At 48.6% G+C, this 23,799-nt stretch overlaps 2 protein-coding genes across 2 annotated transcripts in view; one reads left to right on the top strand and one right to left on the bottom strand.

Moving 5' to 3' along the window:
• The window catches only part of DRC3 (dynein regulatory complex subunit 3), a 34,003-nt gene extending 29,642 nt beyond the window's left edge, over window positions 1-4,361 (top strand). Inside the window, exons 12-13 of the mRNA XM_055306017.1 lie at window positions 3,600-3,731; window positions 4,072-4,361. Of these exons, the coding sequence (XP_055161992.1) occupies window positions 3,600-3,731; window positions 4,072-4,185 (246 nt within the window). The 3' untranslated portion in view covers window positions 4,186-4,361. The remainder of the gene's footprint in view (window positions 1-3,599; window positions 3,732-4,071) is intronic.
• A 1,244-nt stretch (window positions 4,362-5,605) lies between these two features.
• ATPAF2 (ATP synthase mitochondrial F1 complex assembly factor 2) lies at window positions 5,606-23,696 on the bottom strand. Its single transcript, XM_055306018.1, has 8 exons — window positions 23,400-23,696; window positions 15,022-15,066; window positions 14,619-14,764; window positions 13,111-13,208; window positions 11,692-11,772; window positions 8,340-8,452; window positions 7,692-7,807; window positions 5,606-5,996 (listed from the first exon to the last, which is right to left on the bottom strand). The coding sequence occupies exons 1-8, from the start codon at window positions 23,530-23,532 to the stop codon at window positions 5,859-5,861; spliced, it is 870 nt and encodes a 289-aa protein (XP_055161993.1). The 5' UTR covers window positions 23,533-23,696; the 3' UTR covers window positions 5,606-5,858.
• Window positions 23,697-23,799: the final 103 nt, after the last annotated feature.

The following is a 23,799-nucleotide window of genomic DNA, read 5'->3' on the forward strand; positions in this document are numbered from 1 at the left end:
AAGACTTTGTCTCAGAGAAGTCTGTTAAACTGCCCAAGATGACACCATTTGAGAGGACCAGAGTCTGAATTGAGACTCCAGCCTGAGAGATGCCGAGCCTGTGCCCCTCATTGTAGACGATAAGCTGGCATGGCCCCAGGCACTAAGATAATGGGGCTCTGTCTTGGGCTTTCTGGCAGGACTGGTGTTGAGTGCTACCCTCAAGGCCTCATGAGGGCGGCCAGCAGAGCTACTGTACGCCCTCCCCTCTGCAGGCCAGGGAGAGCTCTGGCCTTTGGGAAATGACTGCAGTTGCATGGAGAGACATCACCAGAACCTTAATACTGTGGTGTAGGTCTCCTTAGTTATTAAGTAGGCTCCATGTCCAGCATGGAGCCCAATGCAGGGCTTGAACCCCCAACTCAGATCAAGACCTGAGCTGAGGGATGCCTGGGTGGCTCAGTGGTTGAGCACCTCCCTTCGGCTCAGGTCATGATCTCAGGGTCCCGCATCAGGATCCCTGCAGGGAGCCTGCTTCTCTCTATGTCTCTGCCTCTCTCTGTGTCTCTCATTAATAAATAAAATCTTAAAAAAAAAAAAAAAAAGACGAGCTGAGATCAAGAGTCAGACACTTAACTGACCAAACCACCCAGGCGCCCTGAGGTCTCCTTACACTGAAGCAACAAAGCGGGATATTGTTCTTGGGGCGGGGCAGAGGGGGGGATGCCCTGATTGTAAAAGTAGTAACAACAAATAACTAGCATTTACTGAGGGCCTTCTGAGGGCTGTCTGAGAAGCACCGGACACATATTTGCTCTTTTAATTTTTACATCAACACAGTAAAATAGGTACCATTATGATTCCCTTTTACAGACAAGAAAACTGAGGCACAGAGACCAGAGTAACCCTCACAAAGACACACAGTGTAGGAGTGGTAGAGCTGTGATGTGAACACAGGTGGTCTGACTCAGAGGTCTCACTCATCTGAGTGAATAGGGCCCTCAGTGAAGAAAAAGTCTGGTTTCTCTTATCTGATTATCAATGAGCAGATCTCGATAAAAAAAAGTCCCACTGAGGAGACTGTCTCTTTAAAAGTCCTCTCATTCAGTTGAGTGATTATGATCAGCTCATGCCACAGTTCTGGCCAAATCTGTCTCTTTGAAGTCCTTCCCTACTTTGGAAGGCAGAGAAGAAGGCACGGGCTCAAGGAGAAAGCCTGGTGCTGGCAGCGAGGGAGGGAGTGGGAGAGGCGCTGGCAGCCATAGCTGCCATGGTAAGGTCAGTGTGGCCACAGGCGTGGCTGCCACTCCCCCCACTGGGGCTCAGAGCCATGAGCCTCATGCGTGCAGGGGGCCAGGGGTCAGACTTACTCCCGGGGTGCTCTGAACAGCCATGTGGCCGTCCAGCTGCGATGGCAATGCCAGCGCTCAGGCCCAGGGCACAGAGAGGACCTGCAAGTCCCCAGGGTCTGCTCAGGTGACAGTGGACGTGACCCAGGCCAGTAGTCTGTACACAGAGTGGCTGCGGACCTTAAGGTCCCTTGGGCGGGAGCACTGGCAGCACAGGTCCCTGTCTCATCAGCTGAGCAAGGCTGGGATCTCTGCTTGTTTCTCTGTGGTGACGTGGGGTTCAGTGTCACCAGGTGCCCTGGGCAGGTGTGACAGAATGATCTGATCCCATGGGGGCATGGGGCAGCAACTGGGGGCCTAGCATGGTGGCAGTCCTGGGGAGGGGCACCAGCTGTGCCCTTCTCAAAAGGCATCGCAGCCCAAGAAGTTGCTTGGAAACAAATGTGCCTTGAGGGCTGTGTCTTCACCTCTGTGACGTCCAGCAAGTGACTCAGAGTAGGGGGGTGGCTTGGGAGCCAGGAGCTTAGGAAAGCCACTATGACCCTTTCTTTAAAATGAAGAACCAGGACCACCTGGTGATGAGTGGATGTGGCTGTGGCTACCTCTACATCACCAGGACGCGCTCCAGAGTAGGCTGCCTGGAGCTCACGGGCAGGCAGGCTGTACACGTCTGCGAGCCCTTCCCAGAGTCTGGCCCAGGACCTTCTTGCACAGAGGAAGACTAATGACTTCTTGTCATTTCTCCCATGCGGTCGTGCTAGCTGGCCCACGGGGTGCCCATTCCCTGCGTCAGCTAGCCTGGCTTTTCTACATGGGATTCTGTGCAAAAACCACCATCCCACAGGCATTACCCTGAAAAGAAGTCTGTGGCCAAATAAACTGGAAAACCAAGAGAGACAAAGTTAAAAGAGTTTATACATTCCAGAGTCTTCTCATTTTTGTGCCCTGTAAAATTCAGAAGGGGCCTCAGTATGCAAGTCTTTCGCAAATGTATTTGACCAAAGGAAACTTTTTTTACAGAAAGAGTAATATCTCAAGATTCCATAGAACAGGGCAGCCCGGGTGGCTCAGCAGTTTAGCGCCACCTTTAGCCCAGAGCGTGATCCTGGAGTCCTGGGATCCAGTCCCATGTCGGGCTCCCTGCATGGAGCCTGCTTCTCCCTCTGCCTGTGTCTCTGCCCCTCTCTCTCTCCCTCTCTCATGAATAAATAAAATCTTAAAAAAAAAATATTCCATAGAACACATTTTGGAGACTATTAAGTTAACCACTACTATACTAAAGAAAGAAACCAAGTATTTATCTGCTTGCAATCCTCTCTACAATGTAGAACATTCAGGTCCTTTGCCTCACACAAAGTACCTTTCTTCAAAGTGTAAGCAGCCTTGCCCTGCTCTGGGAGGTGATTCCACTTGATTTCCAACTGTGCCAGCTACACCACAGCTATAGTGCAGACACCCAGAACCCAGCCAGGCCTGGTAGAGGGCGGTCATTTTCAACTAATTTTTACAAGGCAGAAAACAAGGTTGGGAACAAGATGGCAGGAGACCCCAAGTATAATCCAAAGTTCAATGTGGTTAATGGGAGGGGAGAGGTTAATGAGATTTTTTGTTGTTTTATTTTAAAGATTTTACTTATTTATTCATGAGAGACACACAGAGAGAGGCAGAGACATGGGCAGAGGGAGAAGCAGGCTCCATGTAGGAAGCCCAATGCAGGACTCAATCCCAGGACCCCAGGATCACGCCCTGAGCCAAAGCCAGATGCTCAATGGCTGAGCCACCCAGTTGTCCCAAGGAAGAAGTTACTGTTAACAGAGAAAGACAGGGTGGGGCGAGTGGTCATAGCTTCACAGCGCCTTCTGGCCTCAGAGCAGCCTCGAGACCCTCAGCCAGCCTCACACTTACCACCCGACGGGCAGGTTTCAGGCAAATCAGACTTGAGGGCAAGCAGGAGAGAACCACTGTGGGAACAGCCACCTGCCTTGGCCCTGAAGAAAAGACACTCCCAACTTAGTATTGCAAAGCCAATGCCTGGGTGGGCCCCTTCCCCATAGCGCTTGCTGCAGTTCGGGTCTGGGAGGCGTCTCTAGAAGATGAGCAGTAAGAAACACGCTCTGACACAAAAGTGGGCTCTCCATGGGGGCCTGGCGGCTGCCTCCACCCACAAGAAGACATTCAGCTGTGCCCTTTCTCTTCAGCTCTCTGACCTGGTGCTCAGGGGTGGGGAACAAGACACACACGCATGCCCATTTGATCTTTCTTGCTCACCAGCTTTTTGTTGACAAAGATACGATCTTTAATGCTGTTGGGGCGTCACATGACATCCACCTCCTGAAGATCGACAATCGAGAAGATGAGCTGGTGACCAGGGCCAACTCTTGGTGTACGCACTTAGTAGACACGGTGAGTGAGCACTACCCTGGTCCAGCAGGCCACCAGCCATGGAGAGTGGGAAGCTTCCCCTGGTGGCCCGTATTCTTGGTGATAAGAAATAAAGTAAAATTAAGGAGGGTAGAATTGCCTGCCAAAGACAGTGTTGACCCTCCAGACTTTAGAACCCACATGCTAACCCACCCTAACTCCCCCTCAAAGACATAGATGCATAGAACGCAGAGACTTCACAGTACATGAGGGACACAACTATGCAGATTTCACAGACCGACTTCCTTTTCCCCCCAGACTGGACTAGGTGAGAGCATATAAGCCAACTATCTGACTTAAGGCTTTGGTTTCAACCCCTTAGATCCACAAGAATGAGATCATGAGGAATCGCAGGCGAGTCAAGGAGATCAATCAGTACATTGACCACATGCAGAATGAACTGGACAGCCTAGAATGCAGTGACGTCATAGATTAGGGCCATGCGGCCCAGCCAGTCCTGGGAACACAGCCCTCGGCCCCTGCAGCCCGTGCACACGCCACTCACATCCCTGACCACCTCACGAGCATCACTGGGACTTTCTCAACCCACAACACCCACCCACCCTCAGCACCATTCTTTCCCCTCCCCTGGGAAAACTTAAACACGTAGAGAAAAATAAAAGACTGTCATCTTTTCTCCATTCTTTTTTTTAAGATTTATTTATTTTAGAGCGAGCGCAAGTGGGGGGAGGAACAGAGGGAGAGAGAGAAGCAGGCTCCCCACTGAACACAGAGCCCAATGGGAGCTTGATCTCACGACCCCGAGAACATGACCAGAGCTGAAATGAGGAGTCGGTTGCTTAACTAACCGAGCCATCCAGGTGCCCCATGTTTTCTCCATTAAAAAAAAAAAAAAAATCCTGTTCACGTGTATGCAGGAGAAAGTCTAGGATGATCAGTTGGTCTTGCAACTGGCCAGTCCACCGAGAACAGCTTCCAAGGTGGCTGCCAGTGGGCTAGACTCTTGGCTACAGCCTAATGCCAGCTGTATGTCCAGAACAGACTGCTGGCAGTAGGCAGAGGAGACCGACGTGGACTAAGCCTTTCTTTCCGCTGCGTGCTGGGGGGGGGGGGGGGCGGGACACGAGAGAGGCCACAGGCCCCAGCATCACCAAGGCGGAGGCTGTGGCTCCCTGTGTCTATAAGTTTGGGTGCAGGGGCCAAAGGACCCTCTGGAGATTAACAGCACAAGCTGGGTCTCCCCTGTCATCTCTGTAACCTGAGCTTCATCTGTGAAGTGGGGATGTGACAGGACCTCCTCCAAGCAAGTCAGGGCTTCAGGGAGAGCATATGGAAGGTGTGGAAAAGCACCTGGCATGTAACCAGGGCTCGATGAAGGGGATGATACCATTTCATCACTCGGGGTGCCAGGACAGGCGGCTCAGAAAGCCTTTTCTGCCTGAACTCTCAGACTCTTCCTGCTTCCCTTGCACTGGGCCCTGGCACCAGTAGAATGCACCTGCCACCCAGGGTGGAGCGAGTGTCCATGTCGGGAGGATACAAGTCAGGCGGCCTTGCCCTGCCTGCCTGGGCTTTTAACCCACAAATAATACATGCTTTCTATCTTCAAGAGTAAATTATTTCTTCTAAAATACTAGAACAAATAGAAATAACTGGCTTAGAACAAAAAGGACTCACTTTCAGAAGAAGACTGATTAAAAAACCAGGGAGAAAAAAAAGTCTTTAGGCTGAGGGCCACAGAGTTGTCTGTTGATATGATTTCCCCAACTGTGTGAGGTTCCCGGCTCCAGGCAGCAGGGAGCAGACCATGCCATGGGAGGTAAGCCGTCTGACCCTGGTGAAGCCCAGACGTAGCAAGAGGAATGGAGGTGTGAGTGAAAACAGGGCTCCACACGTTTCCAGGGCAGAGAATATTTTAATAAAATATTTTTAATAAAATCAGCTTGAGAGAAAGTCACTCATATGCTTGGCCCGCTTGCTCACTCGCTGCCAGCTGGGGCAGGGGCGCCTGGGTTGGACTCGAGCTGACTTCGACAGGCATTCTGGTTCCCAGGGGCATTTCAGAGTGCCACCGAGCTGGCCCTCTCACCCCCACAGTCTGGGGGGGTGTGCAGTGGCCATGTAGCCTCCATCCCACTGGGCCAGGCCTCACTGCTGCAGGAGCTTGTGCTTTACCGTGGTGTTCTCAGAGCAGAGGTGGACGAAGAGGGTGCCGGCGGCTGTGCGTGCCCGCAGCTCCTGCAGCTCATAGTCATGGGCCCACTCGACGTTGCCCCACTTCTGGATCTGAGGGGAGGACAAGACATGCTGGGTAGCTGCCAAGTGCCTGGCTGCCTACCTGCCAGAGCCACATTCTGTCCCCGTAGCCAGGCTGAGGGGACTGGGCTCCAATCTTGCCAAAACACGAGACCCACACAGGCGAGGCAGCAGGTGAGAATGTTCGGGTGGACAGAGCAGGGTGACGGGGCACAGATGGCTTGGGAGGGGGCCAGTTGAGGCCCAGGGGCACCCAAACTGCTGGGTGGGCCCAGCCCCCAAACCACACATGCATCTCCCCAGAGGGGGCACAACCTGCATGTCGTCTTCCTCCCACAAAGAGGCTGTTGTGAGGCCGCCTGCAAAATGTCATCCTCTACAAGCTGCCTCCCCAGGCTGGGCTGCACATGCCCCTCGTGTGGGTGGGATAAATAAATCAACCGAGGCCACATGGCTGCTTTAGTTCTGACTACCCGGGGGGCTGCAGTATTAAAGCAAGCTGTGCTGGGCATGCAGGAGCAGGCTCGTGGACTCTCTCCAGAGCTCCAGCGACTGGAGGGACGAGCCCCAGACTCACAAGGCGGCTGTCCAGATGGCAGTGTGATCCAACCAGAACCTGCTGGCTCCTCCCTGCCTGAGGCCCAGCTGCCCCAGCCCATCCGGGCACACACCACACAAGCTACCGGCCTTTCTGGGCAGTCCCATCTCAATGTGGACAACTGTGATCTGCCAACTGAGAAGCACTTTATATTTTCAGAGGACAGGTAAGTCCCTGCTTTGTGGTGGGTCAAACCTGAAGGTCAGAGAGTGATGGCCTGGCTCGGGGCCCGGGGTCAAACATGGAGCCCCGCCTGGAGAGGTTTCCTGGCTCTCCGCCTCCCTGGCCCTCATACCCCCATAAATCACCCTCTGCCTGTTTCATCGTTTCTAGCTAGTCTCTTTTGTGGTAGAGAAACAGTTTTTTCCCCTGGCATTTTTCTGAGCAGATGACTAGACGGACTCGGGAAATAATGTCATTACAAAATGGTTTTCATCATGCTAGGAGCCGACGTGTAATAGCAATTAACCTTCTGAGGGTGGAGAAGAAACAGAAAAAAGACTGCGGAGAATGCCATAATTCTCAGAGCTAAAAAATGCAAATGACAGTATAGCAAAACCGTATTAATTTCAAACCCACTAAATGGAAACTTCTGTACAGACAGCAGCCACCCATGCTCTCCATTGGCCAGATGACCTGCAGTGTGAGTCAGGGTGCCAAGGCTTAGCTCAGCCTCCTTGTGGAGGGAATGAAAGCGTGCACACGGCTCCGTGTCAGTGGGGCTGCTGTGCAGGTGTGCCAAGCAGATGATCCTGATCTGCCTACGCACCTCGATCTAGAGCCGCCCAGCCCTGGCTCCAAACCTTGCTCCAGCATTTTCCAGGGGTGTGACCTGTGCCTCACGTTCCCCCTGTGTAAAATGAGTGTAACGACAGCCCCCACCTGGCCAGTTGTTCAGAAGAGAGGAGGCGAGGAGGGGAGAGCTAAGCATGCTGGAACGCCATGGCAGATGTGCTACTGTTTTGCTCTATTACGGTTTCCTCACAATACTTTCATCGGCCCTTAATTTTGGTTTCTGGATGTACATGAAAGTCACAAGAGGCCAAATCTACATAAAAGCATTTTAGAGGGGCTAGCTACCTCACCCCATTCCACCCCCTGCCCTTGGGCTGCTGGCTACACCTCACCTGGTATTCCTCCTCCAGGCGGGACAGTAGCACAGCCTGCTCCACCGTCAGGTGCAGGTCCATCAGGCCCAAGGTCAGGACCATGGACTTGAGCTGGGTCACTACAAATTCAATCCCTGCCGGGACACAAGCCAAATGAGGATCCAGGCCCCCCCCCCACTCCAAAACAGGGCAGTTGCCAGATCTACTCTCGGTGAGTTCCTGCAGCCCCAGAGAGGTACAAGTGCCAGGTGGCGGACAATGGTCACAGGGGACATGCGCTTTCTGGCTGGCACTGGATCCATTCCCCATTCTTCTCAAAGAGCACTCGGATTTCCACTGGGGGTGTGATCCCTCTTCTGCACCTGCCCAGGGTGAGCACATGACCTGAACAGGGCTGGTCAGAGGACTCCACACCTTGGTCCAGTGACTGGTTCCCAGATGGGCATGTGACTTGAGCCAGGCCAATGAGCCTTGAAGTTAAGACACCTGGAGAAGAGATAGCCAACTTCCTCCTGGGAGGGTGAGAGCCTGCTGTCCTCCTTGGACTGAGTAGAAGGGTTAGCTAGCATCAGAGCCACCCCCTAGAGTGCTCCTGTGACACTCTGGGCTTCCAGGGCCCGTGCCCATCAGGCCACCTTCCAGGCCCACACAACACAGCATACATACCTTGTAGGGCCCACATGTTATAAGATGCCAGGTGACTGATGAGCACTTCTCGAGTCCTGGCTGGGATGCTGGGCCCCATTATGCTGGTAGAAGAGCCGATCTCCACATCATATCTGAAAGGAAAAGGCTTCAGCATGTCCCTATTGTGCCATGTGGCCCAGCTTTTGCCTGGAAGCAAAGTCCTCAACTGTTGAGCATGCATATGCTCCGTGAAGGCTAGTCTTAGCCTTCTGGGAGCAGCTGCTGTGGTCAGTGGCCTCCTGACCTAATCATTTCGTGTCACTCCAGAGCTCTGCACTTATCACCCCATGTAGATGCCTGAAATTCTGACTCGTTTGCCTAGAATCTCTTTCAGAAGCATGGGATGCTTGTTTTTTATATCTTTTAAGAATTTTTTTCATATTTGAGACCACAAAAGATTTCTTTAAAAGGTTATTTTCCTGGGGCACCTGAGTGGCTCAGTCAGTTAAGCATCTGACTTGATTTCAACTCAGGTCATGATCTCAGGATGGTGAGATCAAGCCCCGTGTCAGGCTCCTCACTGGCCTGGAGGTTGCTTAAGATTCTTTCTCTTTTTCTTTCTCTCTCCTTCTGTCTCTCCCCCTCCCTCTCTAAAAAATTTAAATATAAATTAAAAAAACAAAACCTATACTCCTTGAGGTGCCTGGGTGGCTCAGTTGGTTACACATCTGACTGGATTTCAGCTCAGGTCAAGATGTCAGGGTTGTGAGACTGAGCCCTGCATCGGGCTCTGCACGGGGCATGGAGCATGCTTAAGAGTCTCTCTCTCTCTCATTGGTGAGGATTTGGAGAAAGGGAAACCCTCTTATACTGCTAGAGGGAATGCAAGCTAGTATAGCGACTCTGGAAAACAGTATGGAAGTTCCTCAAAAAGCTGAAAATAGAGCTCCCCTATGACCCAGCAATTACATTACTAAGTATTTACCCCAAAGATACAAATATAGTGATCCCAAGGGGCACCTGCATCCTAATGTTTATAGCAGCAATGTCCACAATAGCCATACTATGGAAAGAGCCCAGATGTCCAACAACAGAAGAATGGATAAAGAGGATGTGGTGTATATACACATGTATATATACACATGTATATACACATGTATATACACATAAAGAGGATGTGGTGTATATACACAATGGAATATACATTCAGCCATCAAAAAGTGAAATCTTGCCATTTGCAATGACATGGATGGAACCAGAGGGTATTATGCTGAGTGAAATAAGTCAATCAGAGAAAGACAATTATCATATTATCTCACTCATAGTGGAATTTAAGAAACAGGATCACAGGGGAAGGGAGGGAAAAATAAAACAAGACAAAATCAGAGAGGGAGACAAGCCATAAGAGACTCAACCATAGGATACTAACTGAGGGTTGCTGGAGGGGAGGTAGGGGGATGGGGTCACTGGGTGACAAGCATTAAAGAAAGGACATGATGTAATGAGCACTGGGTTTTATAAGACTGATGAATCAATGACTTCTACCTCTGAAACTAGCAATTCAGTATGTTAATTGAATTTAAATTAAAAAAAGATTCTCCCCTCCTCTGCCCCTTCCCTCTCTTAAAAAATTATATTCTTTGCAATAGTATTTTTTTAAAGATTTTATTTATTTTTTTTTTAATTTTTATTTATTTATGATAGTCACACACAGAGAGAGAGAAAGAGGCAGAGACATAGGCAGAGGGAGAAGCAGGCTCCATGCACCGGGAGCCCGATGTGGGACTCGATCCTGGGTCTCCAGGATCGCGCCCTGGGCCAAAGGCAGGCGCCAAACCGCTGCGCCACCCAGGGATCCCAAGATTTTATTTATTTATTCATGAAATACACAGAGAGAGAGGTAGAGACATAGGCAGAGGGAGAAGCAGGCTCCCTGCGGGAACCTGGAATCAGGACCTGAGCCAAAGGCAGACATTCAATCACTGAGCCACCCAGGTGCCCCTACAATAGTATTTAAAAAAAAAATTTTTTTTTTTTAAGTAATCTCTGCACCCAAGACGGGGCTCGAACCCACAATCCCGAGATCAAGAGTTGCACACCCTATGGACTGAGCCAGCCAGGCACCCCAAATTTTCCTTACAATAATCTTTGCATGTGTCCTGTACCATTCAATCATTTTTTCAAATATTTATCAAGCCTATACGGTATACAAGCCTTTGTTCTTGGTCTGGGACATAAGCTGGCTTCAGAAGCAATACATTTTCAAGAACAATAATAACTATATAAAAGACAAGAAAAGCAATTTCTTTTCATTTTCTTTCCTATGTAGCTCATTTTTCCTGTTGGTTTAGAAACACTCTTGCTGAAATTACTCATAGTACGAATAGAACATAGTAAATGGCCAAGTTGTTCTGTAAACTCTTAAGGATGAGAATCCAAGTGCCATGGAAAGTGGACAATTTTGTTCTAGAGCAGAGATCTCCAGGCACCTACACTATTACTACATTTCATTAGACTCTGAAATGATACCACATCTTCACAGCTCTTCTACAGTATCATCATTGTTACATTTTATTTGATCCTTTAGTGCACTGGCTGAGCCTTTTACTCTAAAACCCAAGGATATCCGGCACACTGTGGGCACTCAGGGAAACAAATGTGTACAAATGAGAAGGGCAGGTATCACTTTTGTGAAAAATGCCATGCCAGACTACTCTGTGTAAGCTTACGAAATACTATAGTCAACGTAGTACCAAGGTAGCAGCCCTTCCAAACTCCCTTGGAATGAAATGAAATTGAATTTATTTTGCCACCACATCAATAGTTTGTTCAATTTTGCACAAAAGAATCTTTTTGCAAAGGAAAAATACTGGGTATCATCAATGCCTAAAAGCCTTATGTCTATAGGATAACTGTTACTGGACTTATCCTCACATGTATACATATCATGTTTGGGATTTAGTTTAATAGTACAACTGTGACAGTGACAGATGATAACTGCCCAGATCTGTGCCTTTACTGTGTGCCAAGTAGGATGATAGGCATCACTTAGTTTATGTTTGACCACAAGCTGAGAAGCAGAGATTATGAGGCCCACTCAGACAAGGGAGCTCAGAGAGCTGAAGGCACTAGCCTCAGGTCACACAGTCTCCATCCCTATACTCAGCACTGTATGCAATGATAGCAGGTACTTGGTGCCTGGTGGTTGACACTAATTTTGAGGAGCACGTTTTCCCAAGGTGTCCAGCCCTAGCCTTCAACATCCAGGAGGTACTGAATCCCATGGATGCTCTGAACTCAGAAAGTCAATTAGCTGAGGGCTTCTGTGGTCCAGTGTGACCCCTGACCCCACCAGCCTGCCTGCCCAACACCGGGGGATTGTGCATCTTACCTTTTCTCGGCCCATTCTATGATTGGGTCCCACTCGTTCTTTTGCAGTTCTACTAATGTCGCTGGTTCCTCCACCCTGTAGCTAATTCATTGTAAAAATAACCTTCATTAATAAAAAAGTATAATTTCTTCATTCAGTGACAGACTGAAAAAATATAAAAGGCGAGAGCAGCAAAAAGACTTCTCAACTTCCCCCACCCAGCCCTACAAGTATTTCCCTAAAGCAGTAGATCTCAAAGGGTAGCCACGAGTCCATTGGCAGATCATCCGCCTGGGAACTTGTTAGAAATGCCTGATCCCAGATCCTACCCCAAACCTATGGAAAGCAGAACCTCTGGGGGTGGAGACCAGAAATCTGTGCTTTAACAAGCCCTCCAGGGGATTCTAATGCAAGCCTGAATCGGTGAACCATCATCTTAAATGTCCCCAGTCGTTTGACAGGTCAAGGCTTGTAGATCAATGCCATTCTAATAACCAATACTGCACCCCTAGATCCATACCCACCTGATCCTAGGATGCTGTGCCAGCTCAGTCACTGCATCCCTACCTCCCCTGACCCTCCCCTGTGGCCCCTGGCCACAAATGTCTGTGAGCATCTCATGAGCCCGCATGGCTACAGATACAGCTGCTGGCGTGGATGCCTGATACCACCTGATGCCAGACTGTGCTACTTGTTTTGACCGAGACATAGAAATGGGAGTCACCTATGGAGACTGAGCGCCAAGGCCTCAGTGGATGAGAAGCCAAGTGGGTACCATGGAAAGCCACACTGTGGTGTGAGCAGAAGGAAGAAGGGAGGTCATGGGTGTGCAGGAAAATGGACTACTGAGATGAGTGGGATGTGGGGCAGCTCAGGATTCTAGAGCACCTGGGCCCGCAGACATGTGCTGCTCAACTACGTCTGCTGTTTTTCGAGCCTTCCTTCAATATCACTGACTATTTAGCTAAAGAACATAGACATGTGGGGAGAATTCAGAAGTGGAAGGAGCCAGCTCCTGACATCAACAAGTAACTATCTCTGTGTGCAAGCTGACAAGTGAGGACAATTATGCCTACGTGAGAATGGACAGAAGTCCAAGATTGGAGGCCCCACTGGGGGTGGCCAATTGACCCCATTGGTCCTGGAGCCTGTAAGAGCTGCATATACTACCACCCCACCCCAGCCCTGACCCAGGTACAGTTGTCAGGCTGCAGGAAAGGAGTGCCCAGTGCTCTGACACTGTGGCAGCCTGAGGAGCCTTCTCTCCCAGGGATACACAGGGCAGCTAAGTAGTGATGTCAAGCAGACCGCCTCCCTGCCCTGGGAGATAAAGGAGAAGGGTCTGCCTCTTCTTCCACTGATAACGGTCTGGGAAAATGAGGCAAACAGCCCCAAGGACCCACTCACTGCAAGGGGAATGCCCATCTAAATGTCAATTACCAGATGGTGTCGGTGTCAAGAAACTTCACAGCCGCCCGGATCAGCTGGTCCTTGTTCCTCTGGGTAGGGTTGTCTAAAGATGTGTTGCACAGCGTGGTCTGAATCAAGAGGCAAAAAGCCCTGTCACCACCACTGGGCACAGGCAAAAGCACTGCATTCCAGAGAAATACTGCCTCCAACCCACAGCAACACCCAGAGTGCTGAAGCCAAACCAAAGCCCCTGACCCCAGGCATCTATACCACCTCAGCTGTAGCACATCTACTGAGCGCGTGCAACAGCCAGGCTCTGTGCCAAATGCTGTGTGTGACAGCCCATGGGTCCTAGGGATTCTCATAATGCCTCAATATTAATGAACCGCCCCCAGATTTCATGCTCTCCACTACCAGGCTCTGCTGTATTTCATTTAATCCTCATGACACCCTTTGGAATAGCTACTATTATTACAACCATTTCAGAGATGTAGAAACCGAGGCTCAGAGAGGTCAGTTACTAGACCTAAGCTACCCTTTGGTTTCCTGATTACCGTACAGAGGAGAATGAGCCAAACCAGAAGAAGGCTGACTTTGCCAGCTAGGTTCCTTAGGTACTATGACAATTAGTTAGTATGTCATAGTACAATTAGGTATTATGACAAAAGTAGTCATGTCACGCTAATTTCATCAGACAACCAAAGGAGCAGGCTAGGCTGGTGGCAAGCTATGAAGACGCTGAGGACATCCGCCTGGGTCTGTATGTCAAGGCCAAGCACAGGAATGACCAGGACGACAACTCCGTTTCCAGGGTTGACTGAGTGCTAGCTCTATGCCAAGAACCACGCCAAAGACTTTCCAGGCATCACATCATCCCATCCTGACCACCGTGCTCACCTCTCGCAGATGGAGACACGGGACTGAGAAGGTGACAGTCTGGAGTCTGCAGAGCCTGGACCCGAAGAGTTTAGCCAGCCCCTTCCCCGGCCTGCTTCAGTGCCTCAGTGAGCCACCTGTATGTGGGATGGGGCACCAGCTTCAAGGGCAGCTGTCTCACCTCACCCACCTGGCCCTGTGGGTTCCTGCACTCAACGAATACTGCATGCCATCTGAACCTCGGGCCAGGGCTGGCTATGGACTAGCAAGAGAGATGTGGCCCTGCCCTTCTGTGCTCACAGGGTGGTGGAAGAGACAGACTATGAGCGTGCAAGCATAAAATGGACAAATACAAATTGCATAAGTGCTGGCAAAACAAATGAACAGGTGTCATAAAAGAAAATAAGAGAGCTAGGCGGACAGGGAAGGTGACACCTATCCTGAGACCAGAGGAGGAACCAGCCATCCAGTATGGCGTTCTGAGCAGGGGAACTACAGGGGGCCAAGCCAGGAGCAGAATGGACAGCATGTTCAAGGAGGCAAGTATGGCAGGAGTCCACCCCTGAGGGCCTTATCTGAATTTGGAAAGGAGTTGCAATTTTTGCCAGGTACCCTAGGAAGCCAGCGGCAGGCATCGGGGTATAGGTTCATGAACTTGTTACCAGGTGCATGGTGTAGAACTTGACGGTGTCCTGCTGGGAGTCCCATTCAGTGGCCACTGCAATGGCCAGGGCCTCGCTGGGGACAGTAAAGAGCTTGGCTTGGGGAGTTTTCAGCTTCCTGTGGTCCAGGTTTATCTCAAAGCCACCTTGAAAGATCAGATGAAAACCTCTCAGGGATTGTTAAGTGGAATCGAGTGACCATTCCTATATTTAGCTACTTGAATGGGTACAGACAAAGGCAACTGTGAGTCCCTTCATGGAGGGCTTACAGAAACCCATCCAACAAAAGCGCGAAGGGTAATCTCACCGCTGAAACCGGCTAGAGATGAAAAATGTTTCTATCCATTCACAGAATAAAAAAAGAAAGAAAGAAAAAGAGGCAGTCAAAATTTCAGACACTCACCTTCACCCTGTGTGATGCTGACATTCTGATAAAACCTCTTCCTTTCTGTAAAAGAGATTTTTCAAAAAGGCAGTTTTAAAATAACATTGAGACAGCTCAGGAAGTGACAAGACCAGCTTGTGTCATTACTGCTAATGCTGATTGATTGGCTTGATTTTCATATCACTATTCAAGGTCTGCCTTGCTCTACGCGGCATCAGCAGCAGCTCCTGATTAAAGCTGGGAGGAGGAGGGCATTTGCTCTCCAGGGATGAGGGAGGCCTGGGACACACTGGTCATGCTCCCGTTGGCCCCGGAGCCCAGGCACAGTCTGATCGCAAGGCATCTGGAAGCTGCAGGCCATCTGACACAACAGATTTTTCTAGCATCTTCTGCATTAACTTCTAAGCAGGTTCCCCACCCATACCACCCCCATCAGCACTGCCCCCACGCCAGTACAACGTATGCCAGTTCAAAGATAGTGTCTGAATGTGATAAAGCCAGTGTGGACATGCGTGTACACGTGTGTGGCATATAGGAGGTAAGCAGAAATCCCAGGAGCATCTCTCATCCTCTCTATCCAATTAATTACCCTAATTAGCCAGCATGCCTGTGTATTCAGCAGGAACTCCAAACATTTCCTTTAAGGGGAAAATATGTGTCCTGTGATATCTGAAAATACCCTGACTAAAACCTTAAATGAAAATGGAAACAAATTCCCCCTCTTCTACTTGGAGGGCTTAACACTGAGAGTGCCTCATTAAGAATTATGCAGGTCATAATTATAAAGAACAGGTCACATTTTGAAAGCTAAAGACCATAACCCAGTTATAACATTTGTGATGAACACAAAACCTTGACTCATTCACTTGTTGTTCTGTCACATAATCACTGGGTACTAAAAGCCTTCAGAGTCCCCGATCCAAAGTTACTTGTTGGAAATAATGATGCAACAAGAGGAGGAGGAGGAAGAGGAGATTTAATCATTTTTAATGCTTTAAAAAAAGCCCAAAGAACAAAAACCAAGCTTAAGTTAAAATTAATTCAAGCAGACTATGAAAATCAGGAGAACTTTGTGTGTGGGGGGAAGGCTGGTGGAGGGAGGACGTCTGGTCTCCAAACGTGGTATTTTTAGATTTTCCACATCACATCAGTTTTTTTTTCCACCGATCTCATGCTCTGTCATTGATGCTCTCACAAAGAGGACCACAAATTCCATTTCCACAGCTGTGCTTTACTCAGTGAAGGCCCAAAGTGCTTTTTGACAAAAAGTTGCATGTCTACCATATGCCAAGTACCATTCTAGGTACATGGGATAAAACAGTGAATAAAAATGACAAAAATTGCTGTCTTTATGGAGTTTAAATACTTAAAAAGGTGATAGGATCTGGCCACCAAGATGATGCTGTATTATTATAGTGTGAGTTACTACCTTTATCTGAAATTGTAATAGTGATTCACACATTTGACATCAAAATGGAAACTATACCACCCTGGTGCTTTCGAATGCCCCTAGTTCACATCTGGAGGCCTCTTGGGTCTGTCTGGAGGCCTTGACTGAGGCACTTAGATGACATCCAGTATGTTCTCCAATGCGTGAACTGGGCAACAGGTCTAAAGCAGGAAGTGGGAAGAGCTCTGAAAGCTGACTCATCATCACTGGGAGAAGGATCTGCTCCCATCAGCAGGAAGTGCCAGTGGAGAGCATTCTAGCACATAGCTCGAAGCAGCCCTGGGAAATGGGCCCAAGAGACCTGGTCTCAGGGCAGAAACTGACAGCACAGGCTGAACCTAAAGATGCCAGAGCAGTGAAGTTTCCCACAAGGAAGGTTTTTTTTTTTTTTTTTTTTCCTCTGCTTTGCTGGCCAGGCCTTGGTTCCTCTGTCCTGGCCAGGTCCCCCTCTGTGTCTGATTAAGAAGAAAATACTGAGGGGCGCCTGGGTGGCTCAGTCAGTTAAGTGTCTACCTTCGGCTGAGGTCATGATCTCGGGGTTCTGGAATCAGGCCCTGTGTTGGGCTTCCAGCTCCCACCTCTCCCTTTGCCCCCCCACCTCGTGCACTCTCTCTCTCAAATAAATAGATAAAATATTTTTAAAAATGAAGAAGAAAGAACTGGAAGAGAGTGGGAAAGATAGAAGGGAAAGGATGGGTCAACCAAAATTGCTCAAAACAGCAGTAAACCATGCAGAAAGAGAGGACAGCCCCAGGCCAAAGGAGCACAAAAGTTACAGGGCCCCAGAAGAGGGCAGGCCCACATGCAGCGTTTTTTAGATAGGTGCTCTCCCAAATGCAAAGGACACATGGAGGGGCAAACTTTAGTCTTGGAGCAAACATCGGTGAGTACTAATCCTGTTCCTGGAAGTGGGTTAAGTCCTAGGAATCAGAATCAAAGCTCCCTTATGCCCTCGAGGCACTTCCTGTCTGCTGGGAAGGCAAACACTGAACCAGCCAAACAAAGTAGCTGATGGCCAAAGTATGGGGAATACTGGAAACACACACCAGGAATGACTAATCTCATCATGGGGCAAAGGAAGACCTTCAAGTGGTCAGATTTCATCTGAGACATGGACCAGCAAGAGTCAGCCCATCTGCACTGACGGATTAGTTTTTTGGAGGGAGGTGTGTGTGTAAGGACTTTCTAGCGGAAGAAATAGCTTACACGAAGGTCCTCAGCCTCACGAGAACATAAGAGTTTGGAGAACTGGAAAAAAAAAAAAAAAAAAAGAAAGGTCAGAATGACAAGACTGTCTAGGAGAGGATGGTTAGAGATGCCCAGAGAGGGTGGTGAGGGCCAGATCTGGGGGAGGGGGCTGGTGAGGTCACAGTATGGAGGCAGAGGGAGCCAAGTTAGGGGTTTACAGGCAAACAAGGGCAGGAAAATTCACTTGGTGGAATCCATGCCCCCCAACAATGTTCTTCACCTGGGCCCTCAAACGCCTAGGTTCACAGAAGATAAATCATGAGACCAAGAACCTCTGAAGCACCCGTGTTCGAAATGAACACTAGAGTAGCTGACAGCAACAGGACCCTCATCTTTAACAGCCTAGCCTGCCTTGTAGGGTCACACAGAACTCGGGTCTATTCTGACTACGAGCCGCTCCCTTTACAAAACATGTTTCCGTGGCCACAAGAAAACAGGCTATTTAAGCAGAGAACAACTTAAAAACTCAATCATGTGGTAAATGGTGAATTGGAAATTAATGCCCATCAGGCCCCATTTTCCTATGAGGTCACTTCATAAGAAAAAAGAGACACGATGTTTTCTGTGTCACTTCCCTTACATTCCTCCTCCTGTTTCAGTTGTCACAGACCAGTGAGTGATCTTTCTACCAGCCTCAATTTTCATCTGGCCTTTGCTTTGGAAAGGTTCAAAGCCTCAGAACTACAACTCCCACAGTGCACCAGAACAGAGGAAGTGCCCTCTCAGAGCAGTCTCAACACCTTTATCTTTTTAAACAGTGCCATCTGGCGGACCTTAAGCCTTAAAGCTAAATTTGACTTCAGGCATCTCTCCATCCATAATCCTAGGGCGGCTCCAACCGTTTTCAGGTATCAAAATTCTTCAGACCAACTATTTAAGAACTCTTACAACTCAATGATAAAAAGACAACCCAGTTAAAAACTGGTCAAAGAGGGACGCCTGGGGGCAGCCTGGGTGGCTCAACAGTTTAGCGCCGTCTTCAGTCCAGGGCCTGATCCTGGAGACCTGGGATAGAATCCCACGTTGGGCTCCCTGTGTGGAGCCTGCTTCTCCTTCTGCCTAAGTCTCTGTCTCTCATGAATAAATAAAATCTTTTTTTTTTTTTTAAAGGGACGCCTGGATGGCTTAGTGGTTGAGCATCTGCCTTTGGCTCAGAACATGATCCCAGGGTGCCAGGATCGGGTCCCGCATTGGGTTTTCTGCATGGAGACTGCTTCTCCCTCTGCCTGTGTTGCTGCCTCTGTGTGTCTCTCATGAATAAATAAATAAAAACTTTAAAAAATAAATATAAATCAAAACTGGCCAAAGAATCTGAAGAGATTTCTCCAAAGAAAATATACAAAATAAGCACATGAAAAGATTCTGGATGTCATCATCATCAGGGAAACATAAAACAAAACCAGGAGAAACCACTTCACACCCACTAGGATGGCTATAATAATAATAATAAAACAACCACAGATGATAAGTGTTGGCAAGGATGTGGATAAGCTGGGACCTCCATACACTAGTGGTGGAAATGTAAACTGCTGCAGCCATCTTGGAAAAGTGTGGTAGTTCTTCAAAAAGTCCGTTACCATGTGACCACCAATTCTACTCTTTGATATATTATCTATGAGAAATGAAAACATATGCCCAAACAGAAAACTTATGCCCACATAAAAACTTGTACACAAATGTTTACAGCAGCATTCAGAATAGACAAAAGAGGGAAAACAACCCAACTGTTCATCAGTGGATGAATGGATAAGTAAGATGTGATACAGCCATACAATGGAAAATGACTCAGCTATGAAAAACAACAGAGTACTGATACACGCTAGAACTCAAACCTTGAAAAGACTAAATGTAAAAAAGCCAGCCAGAAAGGCCCACATTCCATTTACGAAATCTCCAAACTAGAGCAATCTACAGACACAGAAAGTAAAACAGTGGTTGTCTAGGGCCAGAGGGATAGGGAGGGAAGTAGGTGAGAGCTAAAGGGTACAGGGCTTCTTTTGGGGTGACAAAATGTTCTAGAACTGTGGTGATGGTTGTACAATGCTGTAAGTATACTAAAAACCGCTGAATTATACACTTTTTAAGTGAATGAATTATAAGTGAATTGAATCTCAATAAAGCTGTTTAAAAAATTCTTCAGGGCAAATGCATCTGCCATAGCAATTAATGTAAATGAGCTAAATAACTAAATCGTTCTTTCCAAATTGCTCTAGCATCATGAGGAGGGGTTGGTCAACTTCTCCCATAAGGAGCCAGAGTAAATATTTTAGGCTTGGCAGTCATATGGTCTCTGTTGCAACTAGTTAACTCTGTAGTTAAAGTAGCCTTAGATTATATATAAATGAATGAGCATGGCTGTGTTCCCATAAAACTTTATTTACAAAAAGAGGTGGCAGGCTGGGCTCTATCTACAGTCTCCCTCAACCTAACACAACCCCTCTATGAAGACAAGCCAAGTAATGCCTCTGAGGTGTTAGAGACTCTGAGAAGCTAAACGACTTGGCCAGGTGACAATCTGTAAACAGAGGAGACAAGACTTCCAGCCTTGACTTCACTGGGTGTTAGTCAGCCAAACATGCAGCCTCTCCAGAACAGCTTCCTCTCTAAACACCTGTTGGATCTCTAACAAATGGTATAGAGCTGGACCACCACATACCCTCAATACAGGTCTCCTTGCTACAAATCTCCAACACCCCAGTTACCCTTTCCCAAACTCCTCCTCTCCTGACAACCTTCAATGGCATGGCCATTCCTAAAGAGCCAAGTTCAATCAGCTTGCCAGTCTTCATGGAGAAGGCCCCCACTTGGGTTTAATATTCCACCATTCCAAAGACTCACAATGGTAATATCTTTGCAGTGCACTTATAGGCCTGGTTTCATGTACCTCCCTCCCACTGGGCTTCATTCTTTCATTCCTAGTCTTTTTCATGTTTGACTACCTACCATGTGCCAGGTACTTCCAAGGGCCTAAACTAGTAAAGTCTGCAGTAGAAAGGAAGCAGAGATGGTAGATCAGGTGCCACCATAATGAGAAGTGGCATCCACTAATCTAAATGAACCCTCTGCCTGTGCCAATTTAAGTGAACTCCTGTACATGTCCCCTTTGCTCATGTTGTATCTTCTTTGAATGTTGTAAAGGAAACTGTTTTCCTTTACACATTCACACAGACACTCTCCACTCCAAATATGTGTCAATCCTGTGACATCAGCTGGGTGTCCTACAATTCAATTAAGTTCTGATAATATCTGCCTGGAGGAGGCATCGAATCCACAAGTGGAGGGCTCAGTTCCACAAGACTGCATTTTCCCACTCCCTTCAGATGCCAACTGCAGGCCCAGGTCGTTTCCGGTGCTTCTGACCAACGGGCTATGAACCAGAGGTTCCCTGGATCCCTCTTCAGGTTTGATGAATTTGCCAGAGCAGCTCGCAGAACTCAGAAAGAGATTTTACCTAGTAGACTACAAGCTTATTATAAAAGGATACAATTCAGGAACAGCCACATGAAGAAATGCAGGGCAAAGTATAGGGAAAGGGTATGGAGCTTCCCTGCCTCTCTGGGCATGCTACTCTTCCAAGCACCTTCATGTGTTCACTAACCCTGAAGCTCTCTGAACCCCCCCAGTTCAGGGATCTTACAGAGGCTTCGTTATAATAAGCATGACTGATTAAATCACAGGCCATTAATCCATCTCTCCAGCCCTTCTCCCCTCTCCCGAGGTCAGAGGGTGGGGCTGAAAGTACCCAACCTCTAACCTTGTGGTTGGTTCCCCTAGCAACCAGCCCCCATCCTCAGGGGCTTTCCAAAAGCCACCTCATTAACATAATCTCAGGTGTGGCTGAAAGCGGTTTATGAATAAGACACTCCTTTCAACTTTCTATCTCTGGAGTTATTTTAAGACAAAAGGCCAAATATTATAACAAAAGCCTCTTCCATAGCTCTTATTGGTTAGTAAATTATGAGAGTTTTAAGAGATGTGTGCCAGGAACTAGACGGGTCGCCAAATATAGACAGTTGACCCTTGAACACCATGGGTTGGCACCGCCAAGAACAGCTTATACCTGGATTTTCTAGAGTATAGCAAACGTTATTTCCTTTTCTTCTTGATCTCTTACTAAAGATTCTAATTTTCTAAATTACGTTTTCTTTTATCTAGCCAACGTAAGAATACTTATGCGTTAGTCGACTGCTATTGGTAAACCTTCTGGCCCAGCAGTAAGTTATTAGTAATTAAGTTTTGGGGGAGTCAAAAGTTATATGTGAATTTTCAATGGTGGGGAGGTGGGAGTGGTGCCTCTACCCTTACGTTGTTGAAGAGTCAACTGTATATGTCTTCTTATAACAATATCACACATGACCTTCCTTCTTCCTCTTTCTTGGCCCTTTGGCTTGGACCCTGACAGGTGAAACCTCAGCTCCTGCTGCATCTAGCTCTCCCCCATGTATAAAAAATTATGAAACTTAACAGAAGGACCTTCAGAGGCAACACAGTCCTTCAACTCAGGGAGGAAAATGAGGCCCAAAGAAAGTAGTCACGTACCCAGGACCACGCAGTATCTCAGAGGGTCAGTCAGCATTAGACCATATAGATCTACTTCTGCCACAATGTCAAACTACCTGTAGAATTCTACATTTTCTTTCTTTTTTTTTTTTTTTTTTGAATTCTACATTTTCTAAAGCAAGCAATGTTAAAGCAAGGTCGCTCGCACCCTGCTGTCACCTCTGAACTTGTTCTGGCCACCCAACACTCTTCCTCCTCCTCTCAACTGAACTCCAACTCATCTGTCAAGGCTCAGCTGAAATGTCCTTTCATCCAAGACCCTTTCTAGACCCTCGGAACCCCCAGATGGGAGTAGGTGCTTCTTTATGTTCTCACAGATTCTTTGTAATTCCTTTATACAAAATATTATACGTTATTGTTCAAAGAGACTATTATAACCTATACTCGACAATGATCATTAGGTAGGGACCACACCTGCCTTGAAGACCATCATGCCTCCAGCTCTCAGCACAGAAAAACTGAATGAAAAGCGTGTTGTTACTCTTTACTCATTTCAAGAAGCGACTCCCACTCTTACTCTAAAACCTCTCCCCAGAAGCAGTGAAGGAGTCACCACCTTCTTGTAGGCCTTATCACTCAGAAGAAGAGAAAGGAGGCACCAGGGTCAACTCCTTAGCAGAAATGGCAGGGATTGTGGTAGGACAGTGGGAGGGAGGGACAGGAAACCCGAAGGGAAATCGGCCAGGAGGTACACTGAATGCCCCGGTTCCAAGACCCTTCTGTGCCCAGGCGTGGGGACAGAGAAAACAGGCCCACCGTTGCCCTCCACAAACTACCCACTGAGCCTGCTCTGTGACCTTGGTGTAGTCCAGATGGAGAACCCGAATCTCCCTGCCTGAAAACGAGAATGCCATCCGCTTTCCTTACTGGAAAGGAAAACCATAAGCTTTAAGAAAGGCTGCCCGTGCCAAACGGCAGTTACTATGTCGTGCAGTGACGCGCTGTGTGCCCTCGGGGGGTCGGGCTGCCCTTGCCTGGGCTTCTATTTTCCCTGATCTGTCGCAGGACCCGATCAAAGCGCGTTACCTCACGAGCCTGAGCTGTGCCTCAGTTACCCCGCCCTGCACAGCTGGAATCCCTCAGCCCACCTTTGCCCCACTCGGGCCCTGGGCGAAAGAGAATGTGCCCTCGCCCTCACCTGTTGGGGGCGCGTAGGCCCGGGCAGGGGCCTGGGGGGTTGGCCCCGGCCCCGCCGGGGCGGCGAGGGCACCCCGGGGCTGGTTCAGGAGGCGGCACCCGGCGTCTCGCAGCCGGAGGCAGCTCCTCCACATCGCGCCTGAGAGCCTTGGGGGGACGAGAGCAGGAAACAGAGCGAAGGGATCCCCTAGCCGCACGCTGGGGTTGTACGGAAACCTCTCACCACCTCCCCAGAGCCCTCAGCCTCCCCCTGGACGCCGCCATCTTCCGCATGACACCATGCGGCGCGCCGTCGCTCCAGCGCGCCTCCTGCGCACACCCCCAGTCAATCAGCATCACAAACGCACCTCGCCCCGCCCCCTCCACGCCGCGCCTCGGGAAGAAGACTACAAGTCCCAGAG

Source organism: Nyctereutes procyonoides, unplaced genomic scaffold, assembly GCF_905146905.1.
Source record: "Nyctereutes procyonoides isolate TBG_1078 unplaced genomic scaffold, NYPRO_anot_genome, whole genome shotgun sequence".
Lineage (NCBI taxonomy): Eukaryota > Metazoa > Chordata > Mammalia > Carnivora > Canidae > Nyctereutes > Nyctereutes procyonoides.

Coding starts and splice junctions, on each gene's coding strand:
- ATPAF2 (XM_055306018.1), bottom strand. CDS start 23,532: ATGTGGAGGAGCTGCCTCCGGCTGCGAGACGCCGGGTGCCGCCTCCTG. Junction 14,765..15,021: donor CAGCATCACACAGGGTGAAG/GTGAGTGTCTGA, acceptor TGATCTTTCAAG/GTGGCTTTGAGATAAACCTG. Junction 5,997..7,691: donor GCCTGGAGGAGGAATACCAG/GTGAGGTGTAGC, acceptor TCCTCCCCTCAG/ATCCAGAAGTGGGGCAACGT.